We start from the raw sequence: 13,750 nt of genomic DNA, 5'->3' as shown, positions 1-13,750 counted from the left end.
TCTCGATGGAGTGATTTTACGGCAAAATTGTAAATCATTAGCTCACTCCTACACCACTAAAACCATAAACAATATTTTTTTGTTCTTTTATGTGTAACCAGCATAATACAACTTTCGCCAAATTGTTGGTATGTAAGTTTAAATTAAATTCTTAAAAATATTGAATTAAATTATTTTCTCTTTTGGTCTCAAAATTTGTCACAAATGGTGTGACATTTGTCTCAGCCACCGAACGCAATATTAAATAACGTTTTTTTTTTCATTAATTGGACCACATTTCCGTGCCCTCATTATAAATTAAAGATTCATATGTATTTTAGACCTTCAAAGCATATTCGACTTAACTACGTATACGCCTAATTAATAGTCTTGCAGTTTTCATACTACTTTAATTCGATAAACTCAAGTGTAACGAGGTAAGCAGAATTGATTTTTGGGGACATGTAAATCATAAAATGGCAACATAAATCAAAAATTGCTCCATTCGCTCGCTGACAGATTGAAATTTGAGGTTATACTGTCAATATTACAAAATTCTATAAATTGTATCATCCTAAAATCTCATAAAAGCTAAAATAGCCATGGATACGTTATCTACGGGATCCCTCTCTGGGGCACAGAAAGAGGAGTTGATGGACCAGGTTAAACAACAAATTGCCATAGCGAACGCTCAAGAGCTCCTGACGAAAATGTCGGAAAAATGTTTCAAAAAGTGTATCAATAAACCGGGTACAGCGTTAGACAATTCTGAACAGAAATGCATAGCAATGTGTATGGATAGGTATATGGATGCATGGAACCTGGTGTCGCGAACGTACAGCAGTCGTATCCAGCGAGAGAGGAGCAACATGTGAAAGCGATCGTGGGGACCTAAGGGCTGCATGCCATCGCGTCACTGTAAATATAGACAACTTAGTAGTTACAAAAAGCATTTCAAATTGTGAGTTGCGGCTGCCAGTTATGTTAATGTGTTCAATAAAAATACTTTAGGTTGTTACTTGTTTTTATTGATTCTACAGAGCTGTTGTTACATACTGTTGTATCTTCAGCACACCTATTACATGTTATCTGAATGTGAAGTTTTATCAGAATAAACCGTTAGAATAATGGGCTCAAGATCTTTGTAATATTTTTACCCCATGAAAATAATGAAAAATTTAATCTTAAATTTTTTCCTGCATCATACGTATTATTTGCAACATTTTATAAAGATTATTTAAACAAATCTATAAATATAATGCATCTTGATAGCAAAATATTAGAAAAAAAGCATCTAATTGTGTAAGAGATCTTATGCAATAAGACTTAACAATTGCAATTATGCTCTCAGTCCAAGGTTAAGAGTTAAGGTACCTACAATAGAAAAAAGACATGCAAAGAGATGGAATATTTCATATATTATAAGTTATTTAAACAATAATTGTTTGTTAATTGTATCCTGACCACATCCTGATTATGTAATGAGGTATCCAATTTCTTGTTTATTTTTCTTTCTTTATTTCTATGCTCTATAGTTCACCCCCGCCTAACATTTTCTTTCTGTAGTGATAAAGTTTCTGAATCCACATTTCTCTAAGTTCTTCTTCACTTGGTATTTCCTGAAAAAATGTATTTTTTTATGCATAGTACAAAACTTTAAAACAAAACAGATAATAGAAAATATGAATAAATACAAAATTATTTCCTTGAATCATATTAAATATCATGGACCTGAGTCGGTCATTTTTATTTGTCAAAAAAATTAAAAGTGAATGCTGAATATATCTCTTTTAACCAGTTTTTTTAACTAAATACAAAATAGCAAACAAACAGCAATACTTGCAAAGATCTATGTTTTTTGGACAAAGCAGGTTGAAGGGTAGCGGAAGGCTATTATGTAGGATAAGCCTAGTAACATAACTGTTGATATAAAGCTTCACTTACATCAAAATTAATAATGGAATCATCTGCCGGAGGCTTCACATCACTTTCAGGTATTTTCACAGTCTGAGAATCTAAATCAATAACAATATTTTGAGGCTGTTTTTTGGCCCTAGAGGAAGTGAATGTCCTCTGCACAAAGGATTCACTGTTCAACTCGGCTAACAGGTTCCTATCAAGAATTGTAGGCATATCCTCTTTGATCTCAACCTCCTTGTACTCATAAGTTGGGATTTTCGTCATAGTCAACCCAACTGCCTCAGCAGCTTTGATTGCCTTCTCCAATTTAGTTTCTGTGTCATCAAGAGACTTTGTATGGGTCGGTCTCTCTGAAAGCAAAAAAATAAAGAAGTCAAGTATGTATCTTATGAGCATCCAGTGTAGAATAAATTGTGCATGTGTAACATAGTTCTAGGACTGGTTGGTCGAATTTACCAATATCAAACGAGCCACTGCGGCTGCTCGAAGACCTCTTCTTAGACTTCTTTTGTTTATACTTATTTTTACTTCTAGAACTCGACAGTGACCGCGATCGATCTCGTTTGGAACGAGACCTCGATGTAGAACGTCGTTTAGACCTAGACTCGTAGCGATCTCTGGAAAGACTTCTAGTATAACTTCTTCTCCTAGACCTAGTACGGGATGAAGATCGCCTCCTTTTGTGACTACTAGACTCTGATCTATCTCGGGATCTCGATCTACGTTTATGTTTGCTCTTTGATCTTCTTCTCTCGTACGATGATTCAGAACTATATGACGTGCTTCGCCTATCCCGGTACCGACTTCTTTCTCGCGGCATAATAGAATACTAACACTAGTAAGGAGTAAAATCTGTTTTAATTTATTTATAACCACAAAAATAAAATAGTATAATGTCACTGTCAGACATTCTTTTTACATCTGTGGCGAATTCATAAATTACAGATTATTAATCCCCAAATTAGATTAGATTAGAATATTCTTTATTGTACACCATGGAATTACAGCAGTGATTCTTAATACATACAATGTTAGGGTACAATGGCGGTCTTATCGCTAAAAGCGATATCTTCCAGACAACCTTAAGCTTATTTCTTAAGCTTAAAAATGGTATGAAAACCTTTTAATGCAAAATATTATAGAATTTAAAGTGAACGAGTAAGAAATGCGGAAGCTTAGTTAGATCAATAAAAAAAAATCGGCTAGAAAAACAACTTTGAATTGTGCAATATTATACTTTATACATAATTATGATTATTTTTAGTAGTCCCACTGCATGGGAAAGAGACTATGGCCAACAAAGACCAGGTCGGCGAAAAGGAACGAACTCGTCCCACCATCTCCTTCTCGGCCTGCGCTGAGTGAAAACAACAAGCTATTTATATTCAAAAAACATTTTCATAATATGGCCCATTTACTATTTGTTACTATTTATTTTCAGTAAGCTACAGTTTTCATTAGTACCTAGCTTGATCGTCTAGTTACCAGTATTTTCAAAATCGAATGAACTATGAAATGCAAAAGAAAATCGGTAGATGGCAATACTGTCGAAGTTGAAGTTTCATTATACGTTTATATTTTTCCCATGGATAAAATAATATTTTTTGGAAAAATACTTATTGAACAGATATATTTCATTCGTATAAATGAACTAATTATGGTGGAAATTTCCAAATCATTTCCATTAAAATACTTAAGTTTACAATCTATTGTAAGTTTTGTTACTGTTCGTGACATTTTAAGTTTCTGATGCGTGTAATGGGACGATTCGTAGGGCAGCGACCGTCAGTCGGCCTCGATGACGGAATGTGTGAAAATTTTAAGATGGTGATCAACTGTATTTTTCGTATAATTATCACAAAAATGAAGTCTACAGCTTTGTTATTATGTTAAGAGGATTAAAATGTGTTCATAACAGTGGTTGCGCTAGTTAAATGTCAAACGAGACGGTGTAACGGACCTACAGTGCAGTACGTGTTAAGTGCAATCGCTGACATTGTTTCGTTAAAAATTGTTGAGCCCATCGCGGTTGTTATGTTTAGTATTCTATTGTGTGCTTTTATAACGCCTTGTAAATGGTATAAGAGATTCTGATGTTTCCTAAGTTATGGAGCGGCAGGAGAGATCACATGCCAACATGGAGGCCACTGATTGTGTGGACACCAAACAGGTGAGCCCTACTCGACGTACTGCCGGTTTTTAATAATTTCACCTTTGGCTTACTCATATCGCCTTGGTGCTTGGGAAATTTGCATTGGAATGTGCCTGCAGCATTGTGCTGTCTGGTAAAACATGCACTTTGTTCATGCTTGTTTTGGACTTGAAATATTTTTACAGATCAGTTTTCACGTTAATATGGTCCTATTACACCTAAAACTTACTCTGGTTATATCTTAATCAAGCTAAGTGATTAAATATCATAGTTCTATGGATGTAAAAACAAATCAAGGCAAGTAGTGGGCGCTGGAGGTCCTGCCCACACTAACAGAATAAATTATTGGCATTAGAACATTGTTATGAGCCTTATTTGTCATATCACAGAGCTGTGTGTGTGGCTATGTGTTATTCCTTTTATATGTCTCATTCTTGCTAGGATAGAATGTTCTTGAAGTTTAATTTGGGTGGAGGACCATTTTAAATGAAGAAAGTTTTTTTATTGTTTATTAAAGTAAATACAATTTATAAACATATGAAAGGAAACATGATATTTGTTGTGAGTTACAATGAATCTTGAATAATATGTTGTAAATTACAATAAAACAAGATTCTCTAAGAAAAATGACCACACTTCACTGTACCATGTTTCATAACAGGGAAATTATGTTATGAATGTAAAATTGGTTGTGGGTATGACCATTGAAAATCAATATAAAGTAATAAATAATATTTTTTTGTAAATATATTTAATCATTGTGTGACTTGAGAAGCTGTGACTCACAAAATCACTTACCGTGATGTTGAACAGTCAGAGCTTTAGGACTATGATTCATTTAACTTAATCACTGTTTTTCTCTTACTTTTTTAACTTATCTATCCTTTTATTAGATAGACTTTCCTTATATTTAACTTAAACTAGCTTCAAATTAATTATTTATTCCACTTTTTACCCCTATTTAACTATAATATGAAGCTGCCTACCAAACAAAATCAATATTTAAAAGGTGCTCTTTTCAATGAAATATTTTCTGAGATTTATGAATGGCTTGTCATGACAATCACTCTTAATGTTTTGAAGTTTTGTTTGTGAACATAAAATATTTAATAACAAGCTTAAGTAATAGTTTGAAAAGTATTGAAATTAAAATATAATAATGTTGGTTTACCATGTGATTTACAAAATCTGAAGTTATAATAAATCAATCACCCATAAGCATTTCAAAGAAACACCATACCTTAACAAAATACCTAGTTCAGTTGTTATGGGTACTGTCTACTACTCATTCATTATAGTTATGTTATGATGTAAATTAATTGAATAAAAAATCGTTTTTACATTTCAATTTGTATCTTATGAACATGGAATAAATTATATGTAAGTAAGTTTTTATCATTATAATACTTAAAATTAATAATGATGATTGCTAACTAACATAATTGATATATTTTAAATTTGAATAAATAAATATTTATACTATATTTATGTATTTAAAAACCAACATTGAGCCAATAACAGCTGTTGTATTGGTTTTTTACAAACAATTTATTTTTAGTAAAAAACACGTCATGATTTTAAAATTTTGGTTAGTGCTGAAAATTTTAACATTGCTAGGGTACACACCTATTTCTGCTTAAATGTTTATTTAACTGTGATAAGATAACAAAACACCCAAAACCTTGATAAACATTATGATTCAAATAAATTTACTTGCTATGAAAAGTAGTTTTTAAATCCCTACTAATATTATAAATACGAAAGTAACTCTGTCTGTCTGTTACGCTTTCACGCCTAAACCACTGAACTGATTTTAATGAAATTTGGTACAGAGATAGAGTTGACCTTGAGTAAGAACATAGGATAGTTTTTATCCCGGACTTCTGAGTTCTCTTGAAAATGCGATATGACCGACCTCGACGCGGGCGAAGCCGCGGGCGGAAAGCTAGTTATGTATAAAGGGACAAGTGCATACAAGTTTGATGGTAAAACAAATAAAGACGGAAGTAGAAACTAATCCAAGAAGCTTATCGAAGCTCGTTTAAAGTCGCAAGTTGCGTACGGGTCGTGGTAGGGGGCGCGCCGCAGCCTTCGTTCAGCTCGGCCCGCAGTTGAAACGCGTCGCGCGCGCAGGTCGCCGTGCGCGCGAACCGCGAAATTTCCGAACACGCCCGCGCGAGTGATGTCACAAAGAGAACTAGTGGTTACTGTGCTGTGATTGTGAATTAACTATGGTAGCCATGGTGGCATCAGCGTCTGGATATGGCACCTTACGCCGTTTTCTAAGCGTGCCTGAGGGCCAGCACTCCGCCGCCGAGGCAGGGATCGGACCGAGCAACTCCGTTGCCGTCTCGGTAAGATCCCAGTTGTTAGAAACAGTTAAGCATAACGATCAATGATAACGTTATGCGTTTGGAATGCCGATGATAATGAGTAGTTGATGCGTTATACTTTATCGTTCGCCAGGTGTTACTGCAATGTATTACAATACTCGCTATGAATCGATTTAATTGATAAGTTTGTTTGCGCTGCGATATGACTTAACGTTGCATTACAATTCAGTTACGATGGCTGACGATCAAGCTTCATCTTTTATAAAGTACTTTTTGGAGATATCGGTGCAAAGAACTCAGATTATTCGATTGAGTCGCAAATTAAACTATAATGGATTACAATTTACAATGTGCGCTAAATGTATCCAATCGACTGTAATTTTAGTAAAAAACGTAAAGCTGTAGAAAGTTTCGCTCTACAAGTTTCATTAGAATGTATACGTGTGTACCTATTAAAATTACAAGACTTGTGCAAAAATAACTACTCTTGTGTTCGTGAGTGGATAACGAAATTTGTAATTTTTTATTAGACCGTTTCATTGACGACTATTGGTTTATTTCGTCGCTGCGGACAATATTACCTAAATTTCTTAAACTGGATCGGCATCCGCATTATGGCAGCTAAAAAAAGAATCCGGACAAATCCATCAGTCCACTAGCCGTAAGTTGTAGCCGTCCACGGGGGGTCATCAACCTTACTTTCCTTTTTATTATTCCACTGTGTAATATTAGCATCGATTGAAATTCCGGCCTTGGCCTCACACTCAACATTAGAACAATTCTTGGCTATCGATGATGTCACTCAGACCTCTCGGGGAATATACAGGATGGTTACGGCCAAGGTTAGTCCAACAGACCGTGGCATCTCTAGCAGATCACGGCTCGTTGGCTATCTGCGAAAGGAGCGCATCACTCACTCTGTGGTTACCGACCCAGATCACAGCTAGCGCTTACTGCTTCTTTACCTCATCCAAAATGAAATAATTCGTGTCTACTCTTAATATACCAAATTGAAACAAATGTTCACGTTCGCTAACTATGATACATACTTCATACACATGACGTTAAGAAGTATTCATCTGCTTGTAGTTGTGTTAGTTAAACAACTTGGCTGAATATCATTTAACCCTTTCCATTTCTTAGTTCGCTCCGTTGCGTAGAGAAAACAGCACACGAATCCAATACGATCGCCTCAATAATAATACACTGTCAATGGAGATCGAGAGTACCTAGTAATTCACCACAATTGTTTGACGTGGTTTCCTTTCCCACCCGCTCTTTAAAACTCCTATAAAACAAATTTGAATAAGCTATTGAATGCTGATGTCAGACTTTCGCCTTATATTTTAGTGAAATGTAACGTCAAATTACAATAATGATGATTGAAAATTAGGAAAATATTTATTTCACGCTCGAATAATAAAAAATATCCATTTATCCATTGCTACTAGTTGGCCTACCTTATGGAAGTAGTTATTGGAATGTCAATTTAATTGAAAACTGAACCGGCTAGTTTGAATTACGAACTTAATGAAGTTTCCTCGAGGTGACGGAAAACGTTAAACCTGTATGGAAGTATTTCGAAAAATAAACAAGTTTACTCAGAACATCAATTATTTTTAATATATTCTATAATGATGATATTTTTTACTTATATTATTTTATGATGCCGTTTTTGGTACGAATTTCTGTAGGGTAATATGAGTAGACTTCATACTAGTTAGTGGCAGTAGGCAACCGGACATGTTGCTCTTGCGACACGCCACAATAATGTGGAGTCACCTCGCGGTGCATGCTTCCGCCCACAATCCTCTTATATGGTGAGGACCTTGTTACGGTTGCCATACGTAGGCACATCCACATGGCTGGATTTGCAATGTTGTCGATTTAGTCGCCCTTTCCGGAAGGCTGTAATTTGTTAAATGCCATCTATAGCTTGATTACGTTTTAGTCTAATTGTTTGGTATTTTTTAATTGAACGCGCCTGGGTTATTACCTTTAGATGCAGCAAAGAGAACACTTCAAAGTCCTTAGTACTTGGTTGGGCTTTCAATTAAAGTAACTCGTACAACTATCCAGTATTACGCAAGATAGAAGCTCTACAAATAAAACTTATTACTTACGAAGCCTTTAATCAAACTAAAACTTTCAAAAATGATCAAAGTGAAATGAATAAACGAAATTAATCTAAAGCAGACACAATCGAAGTCGGACGTCTATCAAAGATTAGAAACGCTCTTAAAGCAAGTACGGACCGCTGTTAAGATTCGTTCCCAGATTAGTTTACTTAAGAAATTTCTTCATAATTATAGCACGTATGCATCGTCTAACAATCGCGGTGTCAAAGAAAATATTAATTAAACTCGTCACACTCGCTACTTAAGTGTTATGTCTGAGGGGAAATTTTAATGTTGTTGAGAAATCTTTTGATTTCTTTCATCAAGGTAATAATGTTATACTGATTTCTTGTCATTTGCTACTTGATTTAGATCTATGTGTTAATTTTAAAATAGAATATGTTTTACATGTGCTTTACGTTTAAGTTCATAACATATGTGTCAGTCAATGTGCTAAATGCTTGATGTATAAATGTGAAATATAAATAGGCAATACAAACATTAATCATCGGTGCCAAACAAACCGTCAGGGCAGTATTATTTTGGTCTCTGTACGGTCAGTATCCTTGACGTGTACCATATGTCGGCGTTTTGTCCTGCTTCCATATTGGCATAATTTACAGACTATGCACGATATCTCAACAGAGAGTAAATCAAAAGTGAACCATTACATCCTGAAAGAAATAATTGAATGGCCATTCAATTTTAATTGTGGCTGTCTTCATTGATAACCAAAAAATTTTGGACAGTCTCGGAAGTGGATTAAATATGAGGCAATAAAAGATGTCTGTTTTTTTATGTTTTAACTTCCGAATCCGATTGTCATAAAAGTGATTACGTATTAATGTTATTACTTAATACGGAATGTGATTACGTACCAACAGTCCAGCTTGGATACCTGTGTTCAAGTACAAAACATTCGTCGATCAGAGAAAGCTGTCGGTGGAATGTTTCGTGCGGTTACTTTCATGTGGTCGAGCTTTACGTATAAACTGTCTAACGTCTGTTCAAATCATAGCGAAACGAACTTATATAGCCGCGTGTAGTTCTCACTTCGACTAATCTCAATATTGTAGTTATTGTGAGAATATTGCTTGTTAACTGTTCATGTTGACTTTTTGCGCTATGTAGGAAAGTTATCGTGCATTTGCTCTTGTAAGCGGCTTTTCGATTAAGCTGTATTGTATCTTTAGTTCAGATTTTAAAAACCGTTGTTTGTGCAGATAGATAGAAGAGCATTCCTAATTCCCTTAGCTATCTCCATGTTTTTACTTGCTTGAATTCTTATCTAGTTATTAAATTCTGAGGTATCCATTTAGCCCATTTACAAGTGTCGTTAGAAGTAACAACGTGATCATATGCAAGGCTTGGCCTGCGTCCTTAGCACATAAAACGCCACACAACGCGAACTTTATTATCTTTAGATATGAAGGCGATGTCCGAAGAAACTTCTCACGATGCAAAAAATGTATAAAAAGAGGTTTTATTCATGAATATACCTAATGTGATTATAAAGAGTTAATAAGTTTATTATTTTTAAGTCTCGTCCTGGCCATATTGCAGTTGCTTTGCTGATGATGATTTTGAGACTGTTATTAATCATCACTACATTATTATATTCTTTAACGTAATGTATAGTTTGTTCACCAAATATACATCTAAAGTAACTTCTATAAGTGATCAAATCAACAATGGATTATATTTTTATTCTGCAACTTGCACAGCGATTAGCTATCTGTGCAATTGTGCATCTTCATGTTAGACAGATGTATAAATTTCTATTCGACGGCATTTAGATGAAACGGAAATGTCGCTGCTCAATAAATGTTTAATGTAACAACTTTTTATTATCTAAAGGAAATAGTCATGTATGTGTAAGTCAATGGTTATAACCAATAATTACTTGAGCAGCAGTAATATAAGCAATGCTTTATATTATTTTGATAGACTAATGTTAATTGTATAATTAAATATATCTACTATCTAAGCTAGATTTGATGTCATACTTTCAACTTCTTAACAATTAATTTTCTGCTACCGCCAGTTGATTGTAACTTTAATTTGGCACACATATTATTTTCGGTACCAATGTTTGGTCGGCCGTGTCGATTGGCCAAACTATTGGTAACCAACATGATGTCATTGCGAAAAGTGAAATTGAGTCCCGGAAGCCAACGTGTTTGTACAAATCACATGCTAACAATTGAATGTTTGGGAGTACCCGTGAGCCGTCAATGGAACCGATGCCATTGACGAACAAAGCTCTTTAATACTCAATTGGTTACACAAATACATAACATGTAATATAAAAAACTGAATGACAGAGCGGTTCTTGTTGTAACGACTCCTGCCTTTAGTCAAATGTTCGCATCTTTAAGACTTCAATTGATTGATATTAGATCAATTTGTTTATTATATAGATAAACCAGCAATAGAACAAATCATCAGATAATTTGCAATAATTCCAAACTACATAAGAAGAAATCCTTTCCTAATTTCATTTTACTTCCCATAAGTCCAGACCAACGACTTCAAAACCTTTACTACAGATCTATTAAAACTAACCTCGTTATAACAAATTCAACGGTCAGTGAACCCTCATCGATTTTACTTGGACTTAGTTCATCTTGAGGCGAATGTGCCTGAAAACATGTTTGTAAGTCAGAAACAATAACCGTACCTCAATGTACAAACACGTGTGGTTCACAAAGCGTAGAATGCAATATTTCTGCACATAAGTAAAATAAGCAAATATCAGTTTTCTTTTGGTGGGTTATTTCTATTAAAATCACCATGGGACAAAATGTTTTTAGGACAGATCAGACAGATCTATATGATTTGAGATCTCTCGTAAGACTTCGGTTTATGTGCGTCTATACGGCTCTCACCCACCTATTTTTATCGAAAAACATAATAAAACTTAGTTTTTTCTTAAATATCCCACAAAATCACAAATTGACTTATTCTTTTGTTGGTTTATGGTCCGTTGTTGAACTATGTTCACAAGTTAAAGCAATAGCTCGCCTGCCTTCGTGACAATATTTCGTGTTCGTGTAAATATAAGAAAAGAAAGTAAAATTTAGAGGTATTACACAATGTAAAGTAAATAGTAAAACTTTTACCGAATTGAATTCGTTAGCGTCTTACGGCGGTGTTATTATCAGTCTGTATTACCTATATTTTTTCTTATAAATCTATCGCTGTTTTGCATATTTTGTTTTAGACATCTTTATTATAATTTGGACCTCATTTTATATCCATAGTAATAGCAACGTGCCAATATGACTCATAGTTTACAGAGGTTTGATACTCTTATTCAACCTTTTCTGTTCCTGTAAAGTCAATTCGAGAAAAGGATGGTACGTCGTACGCCGCACAGTGGGCTGAAAATAACGTTTCATGGACATTCAAATTTTTTTTCCAATTTGACGTGTTTCTTTATTGGAATCTGTTAAAACATGCTTCTTATTGATATGTTTTAAATATAAAGTCATAGATCATAGCGAAAGGCACACTTTTGATTTTTTTTCAAAAACTTTGTATGGGGAAAACCATAAAATAAGCTATATCTCAGCTGTCGCGTGAGTGCGCGTTATTTTCTTTCACATGATTATTGCTCTAATTTTTTGCAAAATTTTGACGTATTGCACCACGCTCGCGAAAGTGCGATTACTGAGAAAAAAAATATTGAAAAATATATATATTTTCCTTTGAAAAATTCGTAAATTTATTAAAAAAAATACCTATATATCTCTAAAAATTATAACATTAGCGGCCATAAACAACTTCAGTGCTGTTTAGCTCTTCTCAATTTTATAATAATGAACAATATGCGGCTAGATATGTATCAGAGAAATATGTTTTTTACTTATTTGTTTATGACACACGGTCTTGGATACCAGACCCTTTTAAAACAATGGATTAATATCAGTAAGTAGCTATTGTTGCCATATGATTTCGTTGCCATCGGTCAGCTTTAATGAAACTAATGAGGTCATGAACACACTGGAGTCATCATTTCCATCTTCCATTTTCTGTTTATACCTGCTTTGGTTCGATGAATCATCAAAACCCCACGAAGCGAGCGAGCGAATATGAAGACTGGCTTCAGTGTGATATTGATTGGCCAAGTTGCATTGCAGAACCGAAGGCATCAGATGTTGTGGCGTCTGAATCTCATATCACTCTCGAATGTCCAGTCCCTTCTACATCTTCGTCAACTGAAGCACAGACAAGTATGAAGCGTTTGCTTCGAAAACCATTTCAAGATTTAGGAATAAAACAAAAGAAAAGAAGGACTGAAAATCAAAGAGACTGTGAGTCCAGTGAGCTTGCATATGCTGCTGTGCGAATGATGAGACAAGAAGGTTTGAACAATATGGCTTCTGTTATTGAGTTTATGATGAAACACCCAGAAGCTGCTGAAAAGTTAAACTCGTTTACCAAAAAAGCATATCCCAAGCATGTTTTTACACCAGAGAAAGCACTTGGTATGTTTTTATCCTTAAAATTGTCCACGTGGCAATATATAACACTAAGGGAAATTCGAGAAGGTGTGTCAGACTTGTAACCTACTTTAAGCTACAGCAAGCTAAATCTCATTGTTATCCTGACAAAAAAATAACGATTACAGTGACGGATACAGCAGCCAAAATTTCCCTTCAAGCTCTTCTAGATTTAACAGAAACAAGAATTTTGAAAAGTTTACCTGTGTGTGTCGAAAAAAATTACCTTATTTTAGTGTCCAAGTGAGGTTTTGATGGTTTATCGAACCAAAGCAGGTATAAACAGAAAATGGAAGATGGAAATGATGATTCCAGTGTGTTCATGACCTCATTAGTTCCATTAAAGCTGACCGATGGCAACGAAATCATATGGCAACAATAGCTACTTACTGATATTAATCCATTGTTTTAAAAGGGTCTGGTATCCAAGACCGTGTGTCATAAACAAATAAGTAAAAAACATATTTCTCTGATACATATCTAGCCGCATATTGTTCATTATTATAAAATTGAGAAGAGCTAAACAGCACTGAAGTTGTTTATGGCCGCTAATGTTATAATTTTTAGAGATATATAGGTATTTTTTTTAATAAATTTACGAATTTTTCAAAGGAAAATATATATATTTTTCAATATTTTTTTTCTCAGTAATCGCACTTTCGCGAGCGTGGTGCAATACGTCAAAATTTTGCAAAAAATTAGAGCAATAATCATGTGAAAGAAAATAACGCGCACTCACGCGAC

The 13,750-nt window shown here is 34.5% G+C and overlaps 3 protein-coding genes across 3 annotated transcripts in view; 2 read left to right on the top strand and 1 right to left on the bottom strand.

The window, feature by feature from the left end:
- The first annotated feature begins 484 nt into the window (after positions 1-484).
- Positions 485-994, top strand: LOC113493127 (mitochondrial import inner membrane translocase subunit Tim13-like). The gene has a single exon (XM_026870948.1). It carries the CDS (start codon positions 582-584, stop codon positions 852-854), a length of 273 nt encoding a protein of 90 aa, XP_026726749.1. The 5' UTR covers positions 485-581; the 3' UTR covers positions 855-994.
- Positions 995-1,376: 382 nt separating this feature from the next.
- Positions 1,377-2,825, bottom strand: LOC113493125 (serine/Arginine-related protein 53-like). The gene is made up of 3 exons (XM_026870946.1): positions 2,356-2,825; positions 1,924-2,249; positions 1,377-1,598 (listed from the first exon to the last, which is right to left on the bottom strand). Exons 1-3 carry the CDS (start codon positions 2,717-2,719, stop codon positions 1,509-1,511), a joined length of 780 nt encoding a protein of 259 aa, XP_026726747.1. The 5' UTR covers positions 2,720-2,825; the 3' UTR covers positions 1,377-1,508.
- Positions 2,826-5,909: 3,084 nt separating this feature from the next.
- LOC113493110 (patronin-like) overlaps positions 5,910-13,750 on the top strand; it is a 49,172-nt gene continuing 41,331 nt past the window's right edge. Inside the window, 1 exon segment of the mRNA XM_026870931.1 lies at positions 5,910-6,405. Coding sequence (XP_026726732.1) covers positions 6,283-6,405 — 123 coding nt within the window. The 5' untranslated portion in view covers positions 5,910-6,282.

Source organism: Trichoplusia ni, chromosome 4, assembly GCF_003590095.1.
Source record: "Trichoplusia ni isolate ovarian cell line Hi5 chromosome 4, tn1, whole genome shotgun sequence".
Classification (NCBI taxonomy): domain Eukaryota; kingdom Metazoa; phylum Arthropoda; class Insecta; order Lepidoptera; family Noctuidae; genus Trichoplusia; species Trichoplusia ni.
This window is presented reverse-complemented; position numbering and strand designations above follow the sequence as displayed.